Here is a 27,303-nt window from a genome sequence, read left to right on the forward strand (position 1 = left end):
GTGACAATATGTGCCGAGTCAATAATGGAGGCTGTAGTACACTGTGCTTGGCCATCCCAGGAGGCCGAGTATGTGCCTGTGCTGATAATCAACTTTTAGATGAAAATGGGACCAATTGCATATGTAAGTGTCTTTTCATGTTACACTCATGGTTTATTTGTGCCTTTTTGACAAATAATAGCAGATGAAACCAAAGGAATTAAAATCAAACTTGGAAAGAGAAATTCAGATAATAACTTAGGTATAATTAGACTATAAATAATTAAAGGAATTAATATCTAATATACAAATGAATAATGATAATGCAGTTTAGCTGAGTTTCCTGGCACTGCTGCATCGATCTTGTGCTGTGCTGTGCTTTGCTCGGTCACTAAGTTGTAGCTCACTCTTTGCGACCCCATGGACTGTAGCCCCCCAGGCTCTTCTGTTCACGGGAATTCTCCAGCCAAGAATACTGGAGTGGGTTGCCATGCCCTCCTCCAGTAATCAAACCAGGGTCTCCTGTATTGCAGGCAGATTCTCCACCAGCTGAGCTACCAGGGAAGCATCTAGCTTAGTAAAAGTTAAAAATAATTATATGCCACAGAAGAAAATATTTCTTGAAATTGTTAGGGATCCTCACCATCAGTAACTGTAACTGCATATAAATGAAAAATCTATCTATAATGTCATCATTGAACAATAAACTACTAGGGCATTTCAAGGTGTATCATCCAGTATAAGAATCCAGCAACTATTACCTATGATTATTATCAGTAGTAGAAATAATAATAACTTCTATGATATATAGTTATAAGGATCCACATCAAAACACCCTAGTAGTTTATTGTTCAATAATGGCATTATAAATAGATATAGCTTTAGAAATCAACATTTTTATTATTTTATCCACATCTTTTCTTCTCTAAAAGAAATAATATTGCAGATTAGTTGAAATCTTCTTTATTGCACTTGCTACTTAATGACCAAACAAAATTTGTCTTCAAAATTCTAGAAATGTTCTTTATAACTAGAGAATATTTTGATCTAATATACTTCAGAAAACAAATATGAATTTATCCATGGGCAAGGTTTTTTTTTCCCCCATTATTAATAGAATTTTTAAAATTGCCTATATAAGACACTGCCTGTAGGAAATAGTGCTCTAAGGTGTACTTCCTTTGATTCATCAGATGGTATCCCTCCCTTTGTTCAGTGATATCATTTAGTAATTTCTGTTTGGTTGTTGTTTGCTTACATCAGAAGAGAAGACATCTACCAAGACCTATAGTTTGGGAACAGACAGGTATTAAATATTGCTCTGAACAGCAGAAAGTCTGTCCAGTTGCCTGGTATATTAAATCTTATCTTAGTTATTGGGATAAATGGTATGATTCATGTGTATCTTTCTCAGTTTGATTTCTAGCATAGATCCTTCTAAGACTATTCTTCTGGTACAAAATGGGATTCTATGCTACTCTAGCTGGATGACTTTGCCATTAGAACAGATGAAATGCACACACACAGAGGCACGTGCATACAAAGATAGTAACCTTTGTGGATCTTCACCAGGTCCATTCCTGCCTTTGCTCTGCCCCAAGAATTCCTCTCAAAGATGAAAAGTAGCACTGCAGTGTCTCCTTTTTATGGTCACCACAGACCTTACTGTCAGTACTGGAGGAGCAAAGGGCGTTTCATTCCACCTAAAGGTAGATGAGCTTATTCAGTTTCAACTGGAATAACTTGAGAGGCTTCTCAGTGAATATCAAATCTCATCTTCTTGGTCTTGAAAAAAGTCAAAATTCAGTAAGGATAGTGTCAATAAAATGATCAAGAGGCTGATTTCTCAGTAATCTTAAGAGTTTTTATTTTCATCTTTGTTTTCATCGTGGGTAATTGGAAGGAAAGTGTATACATCAGGTACTAATAACTAGATGACTTTTTAAACTTTAAAGTTTCTAATTAGCTCTTTAATTTTTAATTGTGTAAACTATGATATTATGTATTATTTGCCTCTCTATTTCCTTTATTCTTATCCCCCATTAAAAATTATGGATTCCTTATGTGTTGGCATGGAGAAGGAAATGGCAACCCACTCCAGTACTCTTGCCTGGAAAATCCCAAGGATGGAGGAGCCTGGTAGGTAGGCTACAGTCCATGGGGTCGTGAAGAGTCGGACATGACTGAGCGACTTCACTTTCACTTTTATGCATTGGAGAAGGAAATGACAACCCACTCCAGTGTTCTTGCCTGGAGAATCCCAGGGACGGGGGAGCCTGGTGGGCTGCTGTATATGGGGTCGCACAGAGTTGGACACAACTGAAGTGACTTAGGAGCAGCAGTATGTGTTGGCATATCTATACCTATATTGATATTGATATATATAAAAGATTTATCACTGGGTTATCTCTGTATATGGAGAAGGCAATGGCACCCCACTCCAGTACTCTTGCCTGGAAAATCCCATGGACGGAGGAGGCTGAAAGGCTGCAGTCCATGGGGTCGCTGAGGGTCGGACACAACTGAGTGACTTCACTTTCACTTTTCACTTTCATGCATTGGAGAAGGAAATGGCAACCCACTCCAGTGTTCTTGCCTGGAGGATCCCAGGGACAGGGGAGCCTGGTGGGCTGCCGTCTATGGGGTCGCACAGAGTCGGACACAACTGAAGCGACTTAGCAGCAGTATCTCTGTATAAATAAAAATTAGGTAACTTTTTGTTTGTAAGGAAATACTATGCACAATGTTGGTAATTTAGCTGATGTTAAGAGATTTTATATGATAGTTTATATGTGACTATACATATGGTGAAAGTTAAAGGAGATTACTGTGAGACTATTGGTGTATTTTAATATTTATAATTCATGGATGAGGTAACTCCAATTCAATTAAAGGGGATAGAATTAGTATTTTTATCTATAGATGTTATACTAAACAATGTTAAATCATAAAAGCAGGTGACTATTTATTTGAGAATTTGTTATTGCATCAGAAGTTTAAAATTTTACTAGATTTTTCATATGGCATGAAACTTATCTCAATTCTTTTCTAATGTAATGGGGAAAATTAAGAGAAATATTATAGTAACTAATTTATTGCAAAAAACTTAAAGTGTGTTTATATAAATTATTCCAGTTTCTGTTCATTTAGTAACAAATTTTTTATAAAGATAATTTAGCCTTAGTTTGCAGATGAGGAAATTAAAGTTCGAAAGGACACAAATACATGGAGTTCATGGTTGCAGACTGTAAGGCAAGACAAGTATCAGTGTGTCACTAACCTCTCTTTAATGCTCATTCCTCTGGGCTTCTGACTTAGTTTAGGCCAGATTACAGACTTGTTATTCAACTAATAACATTTTAACTGGCTTTCAATATTAATCTGTAGCAAAACAAAAATACATGCTGCAATCATTGAGATATGATCTTCCTGGTTTTAGTCATCCTCACTGAACTGGCATCAAATGAACAAAAACCCATTGGCAGATGGTCAGGCCAGAATTAGACACCAGTGGTTGTTTCTCAATGAACTTGTGCCAGAAAGCAATGCCAGAGGAGGCATTCATCCAACAGAAAAAATATTGGTATGCTACATGGTTGATTAAGGATGCATTCTAATGCCATGCCTGGAAGGAATTAAGAGTGAGAGTAGGCTGGGCTCTTCGTTTTTGTGAACCTCCTGTGTCATGGTCAAATCTTCTTACAATTAGAAATGAGACCTGGTGTAGTGTAGTAACTGGAAACTTACTGCCCTGTAGAAGCATATGTAAAACCAGTTGATTACTGATCAAGTGAGTTTATTTCTTTTTAATTTATCTTGATGACTTTGAAGGGAAAAATCACAACATAGAAAATTAATAAGTGAGAACATGAGTAATACCAAGAAAGTAAGATAAGCTCCTAAAAAAATGATAGTCACTATTTTTTTTTTCAAAATAACATAATAATTTTGTCTAGAGTATTGAGACAATAGCACAGTAATTATTTAAATGCCTCTTTTGTGGCCTGGAAAAAAAATAAAAAGAATAGAACTTTCCAATATGCCTCACCCAAGAGATCAACTTAAACATTGACCAAAATATTGGTCATCCAAGGGTAGCATTGCACAATTATATGTCAGTGGTACCCTGTGACCTTCTTCACCTTCTGGAGCACCAGATATATTCCTCTGTCAAAAACAGTGCTCTGCTATGGCTCAGCCATTTATCTGTTCAGCTGTGACAAGCCTTATGTTCTAGGATATATGCAATCTAATGTGTAGTAAAAAGTTTAAGGCAGTAAAAAGTTTAGAAGCCTCATCCAGATGAATATTTATGGCCTCCTGTGCATAGGAACTCACAGAAGATTATGTACCACTTAGGTTGGCTGCTCAGAAGACCACTCTATCTAATGAAAGGTCATCCTGCTATGATAAGGAGGAAATTCAAAAACCATAGCAGCATTTTTCACACTGCCTTCCTATATGGGCAGGCTTACACAGAGTCATTCAGCAAACTACAACTTCCAAGTTTTATTTTAGGTTTTTCTCTTCCCCTATTCAAATCAAGGAATAGTTAGAAATGGTGTACTCCCAAAATGCCAAAAAAAAAAAAAAAAAAATCTGTTAAGCAAATAAACATATCCTAATGTGAAACATACAAGAACAATTGAGAAAGTGTACTATACTTTTATCTTAGACTAATGGTTTTATTACTAATTAATCATAAGTTTGGTATAATCAACAGCAAAACATTAATTGAGAGAGGAGTAAGAGCTAGTTTAGAATAGATTACCACGATGGGGTTGAAGAGAAGAAAAGCAAAATTAGAAACATAGAAACTTGTTCTTGGGCACCAAAGCTTATTAAACCAAGGTCAGGACCATATGTATTAAATTCAAACACTGAACTGAAGTCCAAATATATGATTTAAAACTAAAATAATTAAAAGTTTATTAGTAAGATTTCTTCATTTACTTCTTTATGATCTGGACATTAACACTATCAATCATTCTACCAGTTTTTACCAAAGAAAAGAGTTAATTCTGGGGTGCATATTTCCCTTGCAGTTTATTGATGGGTCGTGCAGAGACCTTCTAATTCCACTGCTCTAGCAGCAGGTATCATAGGATGTGTGAAAACTGGCAGCTCCTTGCCAGGCATGTCATGATTCATGTCATTTTATTTTCAAAGCCGAAATTAAAGGATTGTTTCTTACTTTGCCAGTTTTCTTACTAGTGAGATAATGTTATAATATTTTTACTGGAAGTGACCCTGACAGTAGAATTATAGGTTTTGAATCAGTTTTCAAATTCAAGTACAACTCTGAAGCTAAGATTACAAGTATACTGTCTGTTAATATGCTGAAAGCAATTCATGGTTGTGCCTAAATACCCAAGTGCAACATGGGTTCCATCACATTAAGCCTTGGAACAAAGTGGCATGGATGGTGGAACTTTTCCTGTATGTTTTGGTTATGGGGAGAACTTTATCGCTCTTTCTTTCTAGTTACATATCTTTTTTTTTTTTTTTCCCCCTTTAAACTAACTCTGTTCACATTCTCGGGTGATAGAACATTAATTGCTGAGCCAGTTGAAGTTGTAATGTATTTATTGAAGTATTAAAGTATTTATTCAATCTCCAGAGATAGAATATCTCACTGTAATAATGGCTGTAATATAGAATCATCAGCCTCTGTTAATTCCAGGAAGTCAGGCAACAAGTATTTTTGAACATTTCTTCTGTACCTGGTTCTATTCTAGGCATTTTTTGTTCTGTAATATGTGACATTGTCCTTCATATAGTCAAAAATCTTGTGAAAACACAAGATATGTGAACGTTACTTATAAAATAATGCCTTTGTAGAAGTTTGTGCAAGGTGTACAGAATAATGGTCTTATTTTTTAATGGAAGCTATTCACTCTCTTAATTGATGCTAGATGTACTTGCTTCATCATCATGTTGATTCTTGCAAGATTTGGTAGATTGCCTGGCCATCAGTTTGGGTTATTTGGTAGATAATGTTGCTACCCAGTTCCACAGGTAGGTGAATGCTAAGAAAAAGACCACATTTTGGAATGTCTAAATTGCTATCTTATCCATATTATCACCTATCACATTAGATTTTAATGTGATAATGGGCATTGTGGGCTCAAAGATGACCTGTCTTTTATCATTATGTCCTGAACAAACCTAGTCAGCATTGATAACATGATTTCTTGTGATATAACTACTGATTACATCTGAAAGGTGTGGGTTAGGGCTGAGTACAGTAATGATGCCAAATGCCCTGGGAGATATTGGAAATTAGAACTCAACATCTTAAAAAAAATCTTTATGATTATGAAGAGTCTGAAAGTTTACCCACATTGCCAACTAACATGTTAACCCACCAGAGTTTCATAGATTTAGACAAAAGACATGCAATTCCTGGATCAGGCAGAAACGATTTTATTAATCAAAGCAGGTCACTAAGTTGCACATTCACTTTGGTTCTCCTTGCTCCATCCCACCTCCACGTCATATGAAGACTAGGCCCAGAGAGGCCAGGTAGAGGTGGCACACAGAATGTGTTTGTACCACAGATGAAGAACTCTTGAGCTTAAAAGTCTGCTAGAAAATCTACCCAACCTTTGCTCTGAAGAGAGATATTATCTTTTATTATCCTGGTTAAGGAGCAAACCTGCTCTCTATTCTAAAAGGAAGCACCATTTGTATCTTCCGAGGCTGTTAGCTATTTAAACATCCTTGAAAAAATAGTCCAGAAAGAAGCTGACACAAGACATGTAGAAACACCAAGAAGAAATGCCTGTCCAACAAATTATAGGGCTTAGAAGAATTGTAGACAAACTTTTAAATGTCAAAAATATTCGTATATGTTTAATATGTGTCATTATAGATATAAGTGATACCTAACTGCTGTTACAAGTGATTACTCATATGTATTAATGACATTGATATAAATCATTATCAGAAGCAGTAAATACAAAAGTTAAATTATCTCAGGAGGTAAGCTCTACTGTCTTTCAAGCAATTATCCTTAACCTATCATGAAAAATAAAAATGTAGCCTTTGTAATCTGTTTTTGAAAAGTGCCAACTGTATATGAGCAAACATCATTTTAAAATAACTGACTACCCACATATATATGAAACTGTGTTTAAAACAAGTTTAGAAATTATTCCTGTTTTCATTCATTCCATAATGATCTAATTATCGGTTGAAAGCATTTGAACCTTAAGTGGACTTAAAGACCTTGTCTCTAAATTGATTATGTTAAAGAGTATTTAATTTGGAAATATCAATTTTCTAGGATAGTTTGTCTTTCCCTAGACAAATTAAACTTCTTTAATATAGATATAATTTTTCAGAAGCAAGTATGATTTCACTCTTGTCTATGGATATTTTTGATCATACCTTAAAACTGTGAATTAAGTTATTTGATCAACGATCATGCAAAAACATCTTTTAAATTAGGGAGATTTTTATCAGTTGAAATCAATCATTTCTTGTTTTCTGCAATCTTCAAGCTGTGAGACAACAGAATTGACTATTTCTTTTGACATGATTTAAGAAAATCTTAAACCTGAACTCAAGTAGGGAAGAAAACTGATTACATCTCCAATCAGGTTTTTTGTCCCATAGGGAAAAAAAATTAATTCTGAGAGACTATTGACTATTAGGCTTAATAATTATAAAATAGAAATTAATCAAGCTACTAGTTCCAGTTCTAAGTTGGACTTATGTAGAGTCAAAAGAAGGAACTATACCACCCTCAAAGATCTTAAGATCTAACCAAGCAGACAAAGTTCAAAATAAGGGGAATTTGCATGTTGTTAGTGATCAGTTCTAGAGATTCTGAGAGAAAAGCTAAATCCTAGAGATGGTCAGATACATCCCACATTATACCTCCATTTTGTCATGATTCCCATCCTCATTCCTAGTTGCTACTATAAAAGTTACCCTGGGATTGAGTAAGGGACCCAGTGACCTGCCATTTCTGTTTTTATTTGTTGTCATTTCCTTGAGATGTGTTCTCTTTTTTCCTTGCTCTCTTTATACATACATATATATGTGTGTGTATATATGTGTGTGTGTGTGGTCATGCCTGGTGGCTCAGTCTCCAGTATTCTTGCCTGGAAAATCCCATGGACAGAGGAGCCTGGTGGGATGCAGTCCATGGGGTTGCAAAAGAATTGGACACACACAAAACAACTACACACACACACACACACACACACACACACATAATATACACACATGCATACATATGAATGCATATATATACATTTATATGAATATGTACCTATATATTCTTTTAAAAATTGTTACTTTCAAGTGACTTTATGCAATGGCAGCATTAAAGAAATTGCTTCTTCTGCATTTTGTTATTGAGAAAGATTAAACAAGGAGGAAAAACTACTGTTAGGTCCTATATACAAAGTCCGCTTTTGTGAGAGGGAACAGAAAATACACGATTATCTTTGATCTCATTGAATGTTTCACTCACCACACTGACTGTATGTTTCGCCCTTAAGACCTTAATATTTTTAAAAAGACCTTACATGAGAATCTGGATTATATGGGACAGTTTTACGTTCTCTACCCCGTGCACCCACATGCCTTGTGTCTTGTTGCCTCACTCTCTGAAGCAGATTCTTTGCAGCTGTGGTTCAGTGCTGTGTTTCCTCTTTCATTCTCTGCCTCAGGGAAAATACAAGGGTTAAAGGGTTAAAAGAGTGTTCTGGAAATGCCACATATGTTTTCTTAATACCCCTTATTATTGAAGTCCACATAGGTTTTCTGACAGTTCATCAATGTGAACCAGCTACCCCAAATAAAATTTAAAGCCATTAGATCTAGAATGGAAAAACTGGCTTCTGTTTCTTCTAGTAATAAGCCACTTTTTTTTTATAATTCAGTGTCTTTTTCAGTCAATGAAATACAGATCATTTACTTTAGCTGTCATCACATTCCCTTCAGTTTTAAGATTCTATTGAATCCACTCAGAGAAGTGGGCTACTACAGTAGCCCTTTCAATATGTGAATAAATCCCAATTAATGGAATTTCTGACATTTGATTGGAGAATATGGAATATATGATAAAAACACTCCAAAGAATCTGAATGTATAATGAGATTGTTTTGGTTAACTTAAAATTTCCATAAATATTTAACCAGATCTGTTTTTTTTTTTTTACACTTTCAGGCCAGTGATATAAACATAACCATCAATGCTGTGTGCTATTCCCTTGTCTTTTCACTTTAATTAGTTTTTGATGTATTTATGTGAAAAGTGAAAGTGTTAGTAGCTCAGTCATGTATGACTCTAAAGGTTGAGGTAATAAAATTCTTTGCCATGCCTTCAGTTAAGCTTCTGAATGAAAGTTCTTTAAAAAGTAAAACTACAAACAGCAAAAATATAAGATAGTATTTTATCATTGTTGTTATTATTATTTTGGTGATATTTGCTTAAAATGAATCTCCACAATTCTTGTGGAATAATTATTGTTGGAAAAACTTAAAATTTTCTCATTTCCAGCGATGGTTGCCTCTACAATGCTTTCATTATTTTCTGTGAAATGCAATGAAATCAATATGTTATTATTATACAAAATTATCTTTTAATGCATTGAAAATATCCAGTGCTGTTTATATACCTTGTTTGTTTGTTTTTTAAACCCTAGTTAATCCTGGAGAAGTATTGCCTCAGATATGTAAAGCTGGAGAATTTCGCTGCAGAAACAGACACTGTATCCAAGCTCGGTGGAAATGTGATGGTGATGATGACTGTCTGGATGGAAGTGATGAAGATTCACTCAGTTGCTGTAGGTTCTCCTACAAGTTATATTAAAACGTGCTGAGTTTTTGAGTGTGTGAACTATTAAAGCAGTCTGGGGGAGAATATCTAAAATTATCATTAATGCAAATTGAACTGTTTTTTTTTTTTTCCCAGTCATTGTTTTGTATAGACGTTAGACCTAGATGACCTTCTTTGTATACCTTTAAAGTACAATTTTTCTCATCCTTCCACATCTTTAAATATCACCATTTTGGTTGCTTCAGAAATTCTTTTCTTTCCTGTTTTGTGCCATCAGCACCACCATACCATTGTTAGAAGGTTGCTCCAGGAGACCCCTTCAGATCTCTGAATTTAAAGATGTGAAAAATCAATTTAAACTCCCCCAAGGCAGAATTACTCATAAAGAAGGTCACAGTCCACTCCATTGCTCCTTGGCAACAGAGGCTTGGAAATGGTCCAAGGAAACAGACATGTGTTTGGAACATGTTATTACCTAACTTCATTGGCTCAGTTCATAGTAGGAGAGACATATGGGACACTCAGATTATTAAGGAAGTTAAATGTTTGATTTCTCCCCTTGCCTTCTGTTTAGCTCTTCTTCATTTGTGGCAATAGGAACAGTTTCATGTTTCTCATAGGGATCAGGCAATGACCCACACATGTAGAGGAAAACAATTTGAGAAGCAGATTAAATAAACTTTTGAAAATATATTTGATTCGAATCATTACCTTAGTGTTGTTGAAAGATATAAAATATTTCACATGGAGAGAGGTATATGTTGGACATATTTATCTTTAGTCTTTTCATTTGACTTAGATACATTATTTTTAAAAAGAAAATGATTATTTTTCAATTAATGACTTTTAAGTTAAAGAGGCTGAACTGATTTAGAGTTTTTTGGCAATCCTCCATTTTCCTTTTTTTTTTTTAAATATCAAGAATATAAAGATGAAGTTTTAAAGATTCTTTGTTAAGAATGAGCAAAATTGGTCTGAGCACCTGTAATATGAATTTGGGCACAAATTCTTAACATATGGACTTTAAAAATTATTTTCAAAGTTTATAAAATATATAATAAAATAAATTTAATTAATATATAACATTCCTTTCTCTTCATTTCCAAATATTCAACATTATGTACTTATTTTCAATCATATTAATATTAATATTTATACTCTAAATTGTGCTGCAAATAAAATGTTAAATATTAAATTGATACAACCAGCCAAAAATTTTGAAGTGGGAGGAGAATTTCATCTAAAGATAAAGGGTGTTTTCTTCCTCTTCTTTTTAACACAAACAATATGTTATTTATTGATTAGATTGTCTCATTCTTCATGACTCTAATGTTTATTCATGGTTGCAATGAATGCTCCCTATGTATCAACTCCCTGCATAGTCACAGTGCCTGTGCAGAGCAGAGGTGTTTCATTACAGCATTTAGGAATTAATCCTATGGGTTCATGTTCTGCATGATTGTTTTTTTCACCAACTCACAAGCTAATTTCCTCCAAGAGTATAAGGGACATTACATTTGCACTGTTAATTGTAGTATTAAAATTCCTAGTCTGTATTGTTCATTATTTTTAGAACTTATTTATCCCCTCATCCAAGCCTACACCATGGGCTTTTCCTGGCATCTTCTATTTTATGTATAGTTGGTGGTGGTTTAGTCGCTAAGTCGTGTCCAACTCTTGTGACCCCATGGACTGTAGCCTGCTGGGCTCTTCTGTCCATGGGATTCTCCAGGCAAGAATACTGGAGTGGCTGCCATTTCCTTCTCCAATTTTATGTATAGTCTGTATTCAATTCTAGTCTTTCACTAGTCTTCCCTTAACTAAAGCCCACTTTCCATACTTCTTCCAGATTAATAGCAATGTAATCTTGTTACTTCAATTAACTGGATAATCAGAAAGTTAAATTCTAAAATCCATTAACTCTCATATAAAGTACTTCATGTTATGTCATTTTTGGCTTTAAATGTCTATCATGTTTCTACTTACCCTCTTTGTCTTTATCAAGTGGAACTACTTATAAATCTCTAAAACTTTTCTTTTCCTTCTCTTTTTGTCTTCAGTGACATTGCATTCTCTGTTCCCAGTTATGAATTTCACCACAGTTTACCACTATCTCCACAGGGAAGTCTTTTTTGTATACTAGCCATCTCTTTTCTCAATACCGCCCACTTGAGTTAAACATCTCTTGGATATTCTTTTATTATGGTAGTTGCAAAACCATATTGCAACTTCATGCTTATTTATTTGATGCATCTATAAATGAATATGAGGGGACACATTAATTTGTAGCATCTTTGTAGTCTCAGTGTCTAGCACAGTAGCTAGCACATGGATGAATGAATGACTGAGTCAGAGGGGCAAAGTAAAATTAAACATCTCTGGTCACCTTCCAGCAACATGGTGTCTTCTTTAAACATTGCAATGATTCTGCTGTTGCTAAGTTGCTTCAGTGATGTCCGACTCTGTGCGACCCCATACACGGCAGCCCATCAGGCTCTCCCATCCCTGGGATTCTCCAGGCAAGAACACTGGAGTGGGTTGCCATTTCCTTCTCCATTGCATGAAAGTGAAAAGTGAAAGTGAAGTCGCTCAGTCATGTCCGACTCTCAGCGACCCCATGGACTGCAGCCTACCAGGCTCCTCCATCCATGGGATTTTCCAGGCAAGAGTACTGGAGTAGGGTGCCATTGCCTTCTCCAGCAATGATTCTAAGCAGCATTATATTCTTGGGATCCCGTAGTTAATATATCAGCACTGCATAATTAATTTCAGGAGTTTATTTTAGGTTGCAAGTACTCATAAGCTTCAACCTTGAATTCTGTTATCATTTTAGTTCTCAACTCCAAATCACAAGACAATGATTGTATTTGGTCCTCCTTTTTAACCTTGCATTTATAACATTGTGAAAATAGCAAAGGTTTCTGATCAAGCTTCTGTAAAGTGCTTATGCATAATGTTAGTACTTGAAAATGTTGACCCTCTAATATATTGGATGACTTTTATCCTCCTGAGCAGCTATTCTTGTTAAAGTCCCTAAAGTGAATAGAAAATGTTAATCACACGTAAATACCAGAAAACATAAGGCCTTTTCCTCACATTTATTTACTATGCACAAAAGAGAACTTCTGAAAAGTGATAAAAACTGCTTCATCACTATGACTACTTTAAATAAATAGTGTTTTGTAGAAACTGACTAGAAAGGAATACATTTGCTATGCAACAGCATGATAAATTGGCTATTTTTTCAAATTCTAAATAGAACTAATACCAACATGTATTTTTATCATACAGAAGTGCAACTACTGGGCACAAGGAAAATTACTTCAGAAAGAATGTAGAAATTATAAAACGGATACTGAAGAGCATGTCAAATCAGTTAGGAATTTAGACTCCAGAATGCAGGGGAAAAGATCACAGGAGGTAAACCTTAAATGGCCTCCTGCTGTGCTTAGATACTAGAGGTTTAATCCTTAGCTGTGGTCAGCTTCCCTTAGAGGGTGGATCATGTCCTCGGTATATTTTGCGGCTTCACGTTTATTTGTTTGTATTAGGGGAAAAGACTCATGATGATTATTTTCATTATTAAAATTACTCAGAATCTCCTATTTAGCACCAACTCCAGGTCACAAGTAATGCATTTTTCTCTAGAATTTTCCTTCTAGCCCCAGAAAACATTAAGCAAAACATAACACAATCAAGCTTATTTAATGTTTCAAGAAGTACTTGTGTAGATGTATGGTTTTAAAAAAAAGTATTTTTGATGTATGATTAAGTTATTTGATACCTACTTGTTATGTTCCACATTAACATTTGAGGTTAACTTTATGTTTTTGGTAAAAAATCTGAAGCTAAATCACCTATTGTGATTAGGGATGAGAAAAGAGATAGTGATATAGTTGGTTTTTCTGAAGACTTGAAAAATGAATGTATTTCCTTGTATATGAACTTGAATTCCTTGATATTTTCTATACAACTACTACATTTTAACACAGCCTAGTGTATTATTATTTGGTATAAAATATGAGACCATGAATGACAGAAGATATAGATCAATTGTACTATAATATAATTACCATAAATTTTCCATATCTTTGCCTTAAAATAATTATAATTTTATCTAGTTTAAAATTATTAAATTTGCTTCTCCTCTTTCCCCCCCTTCCCACCCCAGACAATCATAGCTGTCCTGATGATCAATTTAAATGCAAGAATAATCGCTGTATCCCCAAGAGATGGCTTTGTGATGGAGCTAATGATTGTGGGAGTAATGAAGATGAATCCAATCAAACATGTTCAGGTAAAGGTTTGCTTGGATGTATACGTAATCTCTTCTACTCTTAGTCTTCATAAAGATGCCTGAAACTACGCTGAACTTTCCTAGTGATCATTGCAGTATGATCTGATTATTGCAGTAGCAAATGAATTCAGAGTTCGATGCCAAAAAGGCCAGAATACAAATTATCTTTTACTTATTCTTTGGGTATAACTCTGCTTTTCAAACGAATTTGGCATATCATCCATGCAGGTTGACTGTCAATACACCACTTGGACAAAACTTGTCCCTGCTAGATTTTACTTGACAAAGGAGGGAGAGGTTTGTGAGTATGTTGTGATTTAGGCTATCTCACAAGAAGAATTATTATTATTTTTTTTAACCTTGAAACAATAATTTATATGTTTTTGTTTAGTCTTCTGTAGAATATCTCTGTAAATAGGTTTCTGTTCCTGGCACATTATTCATGTGCGTTTTTTTTTTTTTTTTTTAATTTTTAGAAATAAAATCCCAAGTCCGCTAAGCCTATTTATATTTCCATATAATTTATTGTATTGCAATAAATCTTTGAATCTGAAGCTAGATTCTCATTGAATAGAAATATACAGCTCATGGTACACATGAGGGCCAAAAAGATCATTCTTTTTTTTTTAATTTAAATTTATTTATTTTAATTAGAGGCTAATTACTTTACACTATTGTATTGGTTTTGCCATACATCAACATGAATCCGCCACAGGTGTACACATGTTCCCAATCCTGAACCCCCCTCCCACATCCCTTCCCATACCATCCCTCTGGGTCATCCCAGTGCACCAGCCCCAAGCATCCTGTATCCTGCATCAAACCTGGACTGGCAATTCATTTCTTATATGATATTATACATGTTTCAATGCCATTCTCCCAAATCATCCCCCGGCTCCCTCTCCCACAGAGTCCAAAAGACTGTTATATATACATCTGTGTCTCTTTTGCTGTCTCGCATACAGGGTTATCATTACCATCTTTCTAAATTCCATATATATGCGTTCGTATAAAAAGATCATTCTTAATCAGATAAGTGTTAAAAAATGATCCTGACTAGCAGCTGCCTAATGCTTCTCTTTAAACAATGAAAAAAGTCATATATTTAGTGACTCTTATTAATATGATCAGTATTTTATTAATCATTACATATACTGTTAAAATCTATCAACTACCTCACCTTTTCTCTTTGCAAAAGTAAGCCATACTAAATACAAATTATTATAATGCATTACTGAAAACTGCAAAGGCAGCACATAGATAAAAGACCAAGAGGTCAAGAAGCCTGACTGTACTCTGGATTTTGAAACTGGCATTCTTGGGAAGACTTGTGCCTCCCTGTACCTCAATTCCCACATTTATTGCTTTCAACTCTGTAGAAGTATAAAATTTCCAGAGCTTTGCACCATGTACTAAATATCAGCAACAAGAATGAAATAGTCACCATTCTGTAATCCTAGCCTCCATTTTATATTCTTTTTTTTTCCCATGGTAATGTATTTACTGAGGATCCATGGGCTAGTCATTCTCCTGTCCCTTGATTAAAAGCTCGGTCTACTCTTTTAGAGCAACTGATTATTTTTAAGATATTTTATGTCTTTAGTAAGGGTGTTTTGCCAAAAACTATCTAACAGAAAGGGACCTTTAGAGACCAGTTGGGCCTAGGCTCCTGCCTTCAAGTTTATTCTTTTCATAGATGAGGTGGAAGAAGAGATTTGCCTTAACTCATCATTGGTAAGGATTTAGGAAAACTCACTTCATCTCTCTCCAGGGCCATTGCTCTTTTTAACGAACTATGTTATCTTGAGAATTAGCTAGAACTCTAGACTTGGTCAGTTTAATGTTTCCCAGGTCACTCTTAGAATATGACTGCAATTTACAATGAAGCATCTTTCTAAATTAGTGCAATTATTATTCTTTTATATTAAGATTCAACTCAGAGACTATATAGTATTACATCCTAAACAGATAGATCTGCTTTCACCTTAAATTAACAGGCATTGCTGTGTCACTTCATAATACCATGTCTTCTTCATTTCTATTTGATTTTTTAAAATCTGCTTGTTTCTACATGATTTTTAAAGAAGGATTTGGGATTGATTAGCTACTTACATCGAAAGAGTGAAAATGTTATGTATAAGAGCAAATAAAAAAATTAATCCTAATTAGTAAGATTTTTAAGACACTCCAGGCCTCAGTTCACTAGAAAATAGAATGCCACTTGCTTGCACCTCAAGTGCTACTTTAAGTGACAGCAGCTGAAGTCTGCTACTAACTATTAGGTCTTCTTGTCATATTTATGATAGCTACTATGGTCACCTTATGTCTTTCTAAATTGAAAAAAAAAAATACAAAGAGAAAAATAATTATGACTTTTAGCTTTGAAAACTATGCTGTCATGTTACAATGTATTTCCATTTTGTTTTACCAAAATGAATAGGTCATTCAGGTCACTATCTTGGAAAAATATGGCAAATTCATTAAATGATTTCCCTGGTTGAGTTATTTCTCTACATTTCTAGATATAGATGTATACATGGATATGTATCCTAGATAAAATAATACTCATATGGGGATTATTTTGTAATTGAATCCACTATCCTGTAGCCTTTAGCAGTGTGACTACTTTATATTTAAATGAAAATTCTTTCCTATAACCAACCAATTTTGTATTATATTTCTTTGGGATTTCTCCTCAGTGGATCTACTAATTCAATAAATATCTATCACAGCATTGGAGATAGAATGAGGAAAAATACACAGTAATTTCTTTAAGAAGTTATGAGATAAGATGAAAAGAAAGACATTCAAAGAGTTCATTCCCATAGAATTAAGTTGACCCTCAAATGGGAGCACAAAAAGAGCTACTAAATAATCTTTGTCTCTCCTAGAAGGCCTACTAGAGGAGGGGATGTCTAAGCTAAGCCTTACCAAAAATAAATAAATAACTTAGAAAAATATCTAAATAACAGTTTAAATCATTTAATTAGAAAATATAACCTGATTAGACCATGTGGTATTCACAATTAAAATGAAAAATTAGAACTCAAATATCAACAGGAATTTCAAAAAGCAGTGTTAACTCAAAATCTTATAACAATAAGCAATTCAGTGCCATTCATATGAAATATAAAAATACAAAAATGTTCTATATGTGCTTGTTGATTAACAAACATATAAAAGTAGGAATAAAATACAGAGATTTAAAAAACAAAAACTAAGGATAAAAATTACCTCTATGAAAGAGAAAGGGAAATGTGACTGGGAAAGATTACATGCTGCTAAGTTGCTTCAGTCATGTCTGACTCTGTGCGACCCCATAGATGGCAGCCCACCAGGCTCCCCTGTCCCTGGGATTCTCAAGGCAAGAACACTGGAGTGGGTTGCCATTTCCTTCTCCAATGCATAAGAGTGAAAAGTGAAAGTGAAGTCGTTCAGTCGTGTCCGACTCTCAGCGACCCCATGGACTGTAGCCCACCAGGCTCCTCCATCCATGGGATTTTCCAGGCAAGAGTACTAGAGTGGGGTGCCATTGCCTTCTCCAGGAAAGATTACATAAGGGACTTCAAATGTAAGTATAATACTTTTATTTAAATTAGAATCTGTAGCAAATGTAGAAAAAATTAAGATTTGATAGTTCTATAAGAAGACAAACAGATTTTAATGATATTTCCTATACTTTTCTAAGTGATGGAAATATTTGACTGAAAAAAATATATAAGTGATTGTGGAGGGTGAAGTCCTTAGAGGGTAGCGGGCGGTTGGAGAGAGAGCCTGGAAGGGAAAAGGGGTACACAAAGGGGCAGAACAGAGCTGATAGGCAGGGTTTGGGAGTTGTTTTTCATCATCAACAACAACAGGGTTTTGTGTACTTTTGAGGGAGACCTAGAGACCAAAGATGAGAAGTTCAATTCAGTCGCTCAGTCGTGACTAACTCCTTGTGACTCCATGAATCACAGCACACCAGGCCTCCCTGTCCATCACCAACTCCCGGAGTTCACCCAAACTCATGTGCATCGAGTCAATGATGCCATCCAGCCATCTCATCCTCTGTTGTCCCCTTTTCCTCCTGCCCCCAATCCCTCCCAGCATCATGGTCTTTTCCAATGAGTCAACTCTTCACATGAGGTGGCCAAAGTATTGGAGTTTCAGCCTCAGGATCAGATCTTTCAATGAACACCCAAGACTGGTCTCTTTAAGATGGACTGGTTGGATCTCCTTGCAGTCCAAGGGACTCTCAAGAGTCTTCTCTAGCACCACAGTTCAAAAGCATCAATTCTTGGCACTCAGCTTTCTTCACAGTCCAACTCTTACATCCATACATGACCACTGGAAAAACCATAACCTTGACTAGACTGATCTTTGTTGGCAAAGTAATATCTCTACTTTTTAATATGCTATCTAGGTTGGTCATAACTTTTCTTCCAAGGAGTAAGCATCTTTTAATGGCAAACCAATTCAGTAATCTTGCCTTGAGAACCCCATGAAAAGTATGAAAAGGCAAAGTGATAGGATACTGAAAGAGGAACTCCCCAGGTCAGTAGGTGCCCAATATGCTACTGGAGATCAGTGGAGAAATAACTCCAGAAAAAATGAAGGGATGGAGCCAAAGCAAAAGCAATATCCAGCTGTGGATGTGACTGGTGATAGAAGCAAGGTCTGATGCTGTAAAGAGCAATATTGCATAGGAACCTGGACTGTCAGGTCCATGAATCAAGGCAAATTGGAAGTGATCAAACAAGAGATGGCAAGAGTGAATGTCAACATTCTAGGAATCAGTGAACTCAAGTGGACTGGAATGGGTGAATTTCACTCAGATGACCATTATATGTACTACTGCGGGCAGGAATCCCTCAGAAGAAATGGAGTAGCCATCATGGTCAACAAAAGAGTCCGAAATGCAGTACTTGGATGCAGTCTCAAACGACAGAATGATCTCTGTTCGTTTCCAAGGCAAACCATTCAATATCACAGTAATCCAAGTCTATGCCCCAACCAGTAACACTAAAGAAGCTGAAGTTGAACGGTTCTATGAAGACCTACAAGACCTTTTAGAACTAACAGCCAAGAAAGATGTCCTTTTCATTATAGGGGACTGGAATGCAAAAGTAGGAAGTCAAAAAACACCTGGAGTCACAGGCAAATTTGGCTATAAAGTACAGAATGAAGCATGGCAAAGGCTAATGGAGTTTTGCCAAAAGAGCACACTGGTCATAGCAAACACCCTTTTCCAACAACACAAGAGAAGACTCTACACATGGACATCACCAGATGGTCAACACTGAAATCAGATTGATTATATTCTTTGAAGCCAAAGATGGAGAAACTCTATACAGTCAGCAAAAACCAGACCGGGAGCTGACTGTGGCTTAGATCATGAACTCTCATTGTCAAATTCAGACTTAAATTGAAGAAAGTAAGGAAAACCACTAGATCATTCAGGTATGACCTAAATAAAATCCCTTATGATTATACAGTGGAAGTGAGAAATAGATTTAAGGGACTAGATCTTATAGACAGAGTACCTGATGAACTATGGACGGAGGTTCGTGACATTGTACAGGAGACAGGGATCAAAACCATACCCATGGAAAAGATGAGAAGTTGTTAGATTAAAAAAAAAAAAAGTTTCCCTGTAGTAACCATGATGATCCTTGGCTTCAAGCGTAGGCAATGTCAGACCAGCTTTTTCCCACAGCATAGAGCTCTGGTTCAATGACATAATATTTGTTCTCATATCCCACACAAATTTTAACTAAATTCAAACTAGACCAATAGGATTGTGTTAAGGAAACCTGATATATTTTTTAAAATCAGAATTATTTTTTTTGCAAGATAAATTGGAGAGTATATTTACATATGACATAGATTTTGTTTAAATAGAATGCTTTGATACAGTGCAGGTAAAGTTTAGGAACAATGTATCAAGCTCTGTCCTCCTCCCCCTCCTTGTTCCTATACACTGTGGGATTTCTCACTGCTGTATGACTGCAGGGGAAGCATCCTTAGTGATGGGTAGAAAAAATTCACATTTTGACAGTGAATTTCTGATTCACTGCTAAATAAACAGTTCCACTGAGGAGGTGTAAATTTCCTCTTCATTAGAGCAGAATTTGCTACAAAATTAGAGTCCTCTGGGGCTGCTCTGCTAATCTCACCTCCAAACTAATTTAGAATTGATGGAGACAAGAACTGAGAAAGTCAAGGTTGTGTCTTCTTGATACAAATCTAGTGATTAAAAGGTGATAATTTAGTCAATCTGATTATATCATATAGACAGTACTTGTAGATTTATGGAATGAAGCATTTTTCTTATCTAAAAATCTGTTAAATTTGCCTGGTAGACTAAGCAGATTATTTTCTCCATGATCAGAAAAGACAATGAATTCATATATTTTCAGGGCATAGTCTCCTTTTATCATAAGCCAGTAATTATTCTTTGAAATAAAGAGTCATAACAGTTGTGCAAGTTTCCTAGTTAAGGAGGTGATACACAAATTCCCATCACAATGTGAGATGTGTCCTAGGTGATGTGAGATAGGTATCTAGGAGTCCTTTCTCATTCTCCTCTCTAATCATTAGAGCAGTACTGGTGAAAGAAGAGAACCGGAGAAAACTGGTTAGAATTAAACATGAATGATTAGGAGAGTGACACAAGAGAATCGAATGGAAAAACATTGTATTGGAGATTATAATATAATCTCATTATGGGTCAATTAGAAGATTTAATGAAAATGAAACTATGTGATATCTTTTCTTCTTCAAAGCAAGAAAACCAGAAAAGTGGAAGGAATAAATGTGTAGTAAATGAGGGAGAAAAGGAGAGATTTAGAAAAAGAAATGTTGAGAGAACAAAAGAAAAGAGAAAGGCAGGGAGGGAGGAAGAAGGGAAGGAAAAAAAGAGGGAGGGAAAAAAAAAAACAGGAGGAAGAGTGGAAAATAAAACTGTGTTATTCAGTTTCTCTTACAACTCAAAAGGTAAAAAGTATTTACTGTGATCAGTGAAATGATACAGAGACATGTAAGAGAAAAAGCTAATTATCTGTCTCACAGCTCTGTGCCTTCCTCTTCCCACCAACTTAACTAATGCCAACATCTTCACACTTCTTTAGGCTAATGCAAATGTGGTTTTATTAAAATTACCTAGTGTTGACTTAAAAAAAAATGCAGAGTGTGAGAGTTGCAACTTACACAATTGGGGCAAAATGAGGACTGCATCCTGGGAGACAGCTATAGCTCCTCAGATAGCTCTGAGAAACTGCTCCAAAGAGGCAAAGGGGAAAGATCAGTATATAGGTGATTTTGGTGAAGGGATAGTACATGTAATCAAGCACATATTTTTTCCAAAATGTTTCGACTAGTCTCATGAAGCTTTTGGTAGTCAAGAGAAGCAGTCACCACCATGAAGGATTTTAGTGGTTTTCTAGATATGAGGAGATACAAGAATTGGATTCATAAAATTGGCTCCTGAAAATGTCTAACTATCTGACTACCTATTCTGCCAGTTTTGCCCTGAGTACAGAGTGCCCTGTTTCTGATCTCTACCCTGAACTCTTTCGTGGGGTGTTGAAGGTCAGCAGCTGCAGCAGCATATGAATTAATCCTTGTAGAGGTAGATAGCAAGTGCCAACTTGTAGTTGACACTAGGAACATTGTTGATTTACTCTAAATATTAGAGTAATTTTGCATAAAATCCATAAGGTTAACAAAATAAAGTAATGTAGGAATGTTAAATCTTACCTTAAACTTTCAACATTGAAAACTTCAGAATCATACTTGTTTGTTGGGCGATCTAAAGTCTATTAATCTAAAACAGTTTACTTGTAAAAAAGGAAAAATCATATATGGTATAATGTATTTTAGATTCAGCACCCTTATCCACATAATCAAAGCCAAACACAGTGCAACACTTTTCTTGGTCTTTCTAATTAGAGTCACTGAGAATAGAAACACTATATCCAATCTAAGAAATCAAATCAAACATTTCATTTGTTTTTTCTCAAGTAATCTTCTAAATACTCACCAATAATGGATATACGTCTTTACAGAGCAAGTGCAGTTTTCTTAAAGAAAATTACTAGTATATGACTTTAAAGAAACTATTTTATGTGACTTCTTAAAGTCTGAGTTATGGAAACCCATTTTAGTGTGTTTGGATGACTTTGAACCACAGTCTATTTTATATAAGCCATTAGTATTAAAGTTCACAGGGTGTTCTGATGAAATAGGAACACACCTGTCTGTTTCTCAAGCCCAGGAAACAAGGGGATATCTATAAACCAAGCAATGTTCTCAGGTCATAGCTGCAGGAACTCAGACTCTAATTGTTCCTCAACTGTCAAATCTTCATCTAACACAAATATTAATAGGTCTGAGTGTCTCCTTCCCAATTTCCCCACTCCTTCCTTTTGTCTAATTAAAAGGAATGCTGGTATACTTGACAACATAGGAAAACAGATTTGTAGTTCAGAGTGTCAAAAGGGAAAATAAAACCAAACATTTAAAAATAAATATGTGACAAACTAAGGCCTGGAAGAAGAATTAGGAAGCTATCTAGGCTCTCATGCTTTCAAAAGTTGATCTGATTATAATAGAAAAAGGCAATCAAATGCCTTATAGAACATAACCCCTTTACTGAATAATTTTAAACCACTGCCTTTGGCTAGCAAAGAAAGCAAGGTTTCCTGTGTGTGTTTCTTGAAATCCTTAAAAGAGCTCAAAGCAAAGTTCATTAATATATTTTGACTGAAAAGTTATACATTTTTGTATCACTACACTTAAAAGTAAGTTTAAAAAATCCATTTTAAGGCTAAATATATATTTTTAGAAAATATTTTCTGCATTCTTGATCCATACTTGAACTCATTTGTAGATCAAAAATAAATGCATTGAAAACGTTAGAGGACAAAGACAATTTTGACCCCATAATTAGAAACCAGTTACCCTGATATCTCCAAATCCTGCCTCCTTCATTATAGCAAGTTTCTTGGCTTATCATCCAAGGCTATGCAAAATAATTTTTTGTTAATTAAAAATTGGAGGAAATTTAATTCAGTCATATATTCATCAGCATGTGCCAGACAAAAATTGTAAAATAATGAATTCACAGCTTCATTTATGAACATGTGTGAAGATTACAGAATATCTTGTCACTTAGCATTCATTTAATTGAAGGGCAGAGCATGTGAACTTTAGAAAAGGCTGACAAGCTGGCATTACCAAAATTTTAATAAAGATTTAATTAGAAAATATTTTATCTAATAGAGAAATGTAATATCTTATGTGTAAAAGAGTTATTGTATGATTTATTTTATCCTTAATATTATTCAAAAGGTCTCTAAATTTATCCTCTGTGCATTAATTGATCACCTTAGCCAGGACATGCGAAGTGGACCAGTTTTCTTGTGGAAACGGGCGCTGCATTCCCAGAGCATGGCTGTGTGACCGGGAAGATGACTGTGGGGACCACACAGACGAAATAGCATCTTGTGGTAAGTTGTGAGCTTTCAGGCTGTTACTGGAGAAGGGAATGGCAACCCACTCCAGTACTCTTGCCTAGAAATTCCCATAGATGGAGGAGCATTGTAGGCTACAGTCCGTGGGGTCACAAAGAGTCGGACACAACTGAGCGACTTAACTTTCACTTAACTTTCTAACTTTCAAACAGATTATATCACTATCATCTGTTTTAAAAGGCTGTTTATTTCTTTATGAATATAAGACAACAAGGCAGAAGATGTTACTTTTTATTACTGCCTTTTGGGCCTGAGTGTGTACTTTAATGATAACTCCAGAATGTGTCCCATTCACGAGGCACTAGCCATATCATTGGCTAAAATAAATGGATCCAAACATTGCAGATTTTAGTAGGAAGTGATTATTATAAGGCGAACAGGACGTTCTCAGATGTTCATTATTTATCATATGTCTATAATGATTAAATTTTTCAAACAGAATAGCTCATTCAGTGACATGTGGACTAACTGAGGAGGCCATGCTTCCTGTTTGTATGCATGTGTTACACTCTTGGAGCAATACACTATAGAGGCTGAAAATACATAGTTGATAAATCATTTGTTTCATTTCTAAAGAGTTGTATCATTCTGAAGGACAAAATTTTTATTAGTTGAAAACATTTTTTTAAAGGCAAAATTCCTATTATTGCATAAAGTTGCCAATTTAATTACACCCATTTGTACCCATATATCAGTAGGCCGTATTATCATTTGTGTACTAAAACACAATAAGGAAATGAACCAGATTTTCTAAGTCTTCCACTTTATTTCAGTCATGGCTTTGAATATTTTAAATTACTACAGGACAGCATAAATTAGACATGTGTAGCACATTTATTAAAGTAGAATACAGCTGGGTATGTATTTTTAATATTTTGACTCCATGTTATAGTATTTCTACCAATAGAGAAATAAGGAGACTTTTTTCTAACTCCTCAATTAAAATAGTTCTGTTCAGCATGTGCACTCTGTTTACCTAAAATTTTTCCTTTTAAATATTTTTTTTATACCACACTAAGTCCCTATAACATTTGAGTTTACAACCTCTCAAAAAAAATCTAGATAAAGTATTAATCATTGGCAATTGACATTCCACAGAACACAGTAGAGATGCTAATAAAAAAAAAGTAATAGAGAATTACATAATTGTACATGTTACATGTAGAAAAATTTTTGAGGGCTGGCCAGTTAAGGGATTGAGCAGTGTATTTTCTCTCCTTTCCAATGTCCAGACTAATCATGTGGCTGGGTCTGCTTCTAGAGGGCTCTACTTTTTAGAAAAACTTAAATGCTTTTCTGCTCTTAGCATCTCCATCCAGAGTATCCCAGAAACATAATGAACAACCTGAACACGTTAAATACAGAGAAAGTCTGGAGTTAGAATTCCAAGTCAGATAAGAAATGCCATGAAAACAGAGTAGGAAATTTGTGATGAGCTCTTTAGAGAATTTTGATCAGGACTTTGAGCTGCCTTATTTTTAGCAATGGATCTAGTGCAATATTTTTTTCTTTATTTTAGTAATTGGAATCAAAAGAGAAGAATTCCTAAAATTTCAATAATAATTAAAATAATCATGCCAGCAAACTAACAAACTTTTCATGAGGTGAGTGGACAAAAGGTGTCAGGAGTCCAGACGTATTTTCCTACTGAATCTTTATGAAAAATCTACTGGAAGTATATTACTTTCCACATTTTACAGTTAAGAGAATCAACATTTAAAGTCATGAATAACATGTGTGAGATAACAAAACTAATAAATAACAGAACTAGACCATGAATCCAAGTATGCTTAAAACTAAAACTCAACCATTTCGGTGAACTTGGTTTGGAAGCCAAGGATAAGGTGTAGATAGGGGGCAGATAATGCCATTATGGTGGTTTAGTCACTAAGTCATGTCCGACTTTTGCAACCCCATGGACTTTAGCCTGTCAGACTCCTCTGTCCGTGGGATTCTCCAGACAAGTATACTGGAATGGGTTGCCATTTCCTTCTCCAGGGATCTTCCCAACCTGGAATTGAACCCAGTTCACCAAAATTGCAGGCAGATTCTGTACATACTGAGCTACTAGGTAAGTTAATGCCATTATGAAGTGAAGTGAAGTGAAGTCGCTCAGTCGTGTCTGACTCTTCGCAACTGCATGGACTGTAGCCTACCACGCTCCTCTGTCCGTGGGATTTTCCAGGCAAGAGTACTGGAGTGGGTTGCCATTATATATCCATAAATATCTGATTTAAATGCACAAACACCTGTAGTGAGTTTTATTCATTTGTGTGTTGATAAATCAACATATCTTAGTGGAGAAGAGCCCCAATCCAGTGTTGCTTATTTTTGTGACGTAAATACTCCCACTATGGCCAACATCAATTTGTGAACATGACTCTCTGAATGTGGAGGAGAACATGTACATAACCATATGCAGTATTTCCACTATACAGACACAATCAACATAAATAACGTCAAAAGCAAAATACCTAGAAAATTATAAACTGTGAGTATTAATTACCCTTGTTTTCAATATTACTTAATTGTAAGTTTATATGATTTATCATGTTTTAAAACACTGCCTGTGTGCTTAACAACTGACTCAAAAATCCTTGAAAATCTAAGAATTGACTCTGTAAGCTGGTACAAGATGCCTCCAGCACACCACTGGATATACAGACAGTGTGAAGTTTGTTTGTCAAATAGCATAGTTCCAAAATATGAAATTTTGGAGAATATCAGTAAACCACATGGGCTGGTCTCATTACCTTTTATAGCATAAGAAACGTGTTTCTCTCCAAACATGTTCCTCTCTTTAGCAACATACTTTTATCTCTCAGATTGTCATTTTAACTTAAAATCTACATCAGTAGAGAAGCTTTCCATAAACTTTTAATGTTTAGAGAGAATGGCCTAAATTTCTCTCATAACAGAAATTATCTCTGCACTGAATACAAAATGACAAAAAAAAGATGTAAATTGTTTAATTTGCTGAATTAAAAAAAAAAAAAATCAGTCACTCTACTTGGCAATAATCCAGAAATAAATATAGTTTCAGCTAATGTCCAGTTTTATTAAGCATTATTAAAAATTTGGACTGATCATATTTCACTTCTCCTGATGGTGTTAGCCAAGTGCCTGTAAATTTAATCCAACTAGGAGATTCTGTAATCATTTTTTCTTTTTACACCTCAGTTCCATAAACCACCTCTGTTATGTTTAATAATGATTGTTTTACATTGAAAAGAATATTAAAATTTGAGTTTAAAAACATGAGAAATTTGTGACTAAAAATGCTTCTGGTAGTAATTAGGAGCTGAAGGGACTATAAGGGGGGTCAAATTTTCAGTGGGATTCACTATGACCTCTTTACAAACCTAATTAATTTTACATGCATTTGCCTTTACAAGTTAATTGCATATTTGGGGTTCAGATTATATGTGAGCACATACTTACATAATTAGGAAGGCCCTTGAGGATTTTCTCTTGATATGTAAATAATATTTTAAATGTTTTAGTAGATTCCCTCTATAGAAAGGAGCATCTGTAATTTGATGCTGCAAATAAGAGAGGAAATGTTAAAATTGTGTAATTTGTCTCAGAAGTATGTCAAGGAGCTAAATGGTCAATCTTATTTTAAGGACATGACTATCATGTCCTGGTTCTCAACATGACTGGTTCTCAACTTTAGCTGTCAATTAATGAATCGCCTGAGGAGCTTAAAAGTTATAT

The 27,303-nt window shown here is 35.1% G+C and overlaps 1 protein-coding gene across 3 annotated transcripts in view; it reads left to right on the forward strand.

Moving 5' to 3' along the window:
- Positions 1–27,303, forward strand: part of LRP1B (LDL receptor related protein 1B) — a 2,173,551-nt gene that overhangs the window by 1,288,230 nt on the left and 858,018 nt on the right. For all 3 annotated transcript variants that reach the window (XM_027561670.1, XM_027561656.1, XM_027561663.1), the window contains 4 exons: positions 1–123; positions 9,641–9,781; positions 13,946–14,071; positions 23,446–23,562. In XM_027561670.1, coding sequence (XP_027417471.1) covers positions 1–123; positions 9,641–9,781; positions 13,946–14,071; positions 23,446–23,562 — 507 coding nt within the window. The remainder of the gene's footprint in view (positions 124–9,640; positions 9,782–13,945; positions 14,072–23,445; positions 23,563–27,303) is intronic.

This window comes from Bos indicus x Bos taurus, chromosome 2 (genome assembly GCF_003369695.1).
Source record: "Bos indicus x Bos taurus breed Angus x Brahman F1 hybrid chromosome 2, Bos_hybrid_MaternalHap_v2.0, whole genome shotgun sequence".
NCBI lineage: Eukaryota > Metazoa > Chordata > Mammalia > Artiodactyla > Bovidae > Bos > Bos indicus x Bos taurus.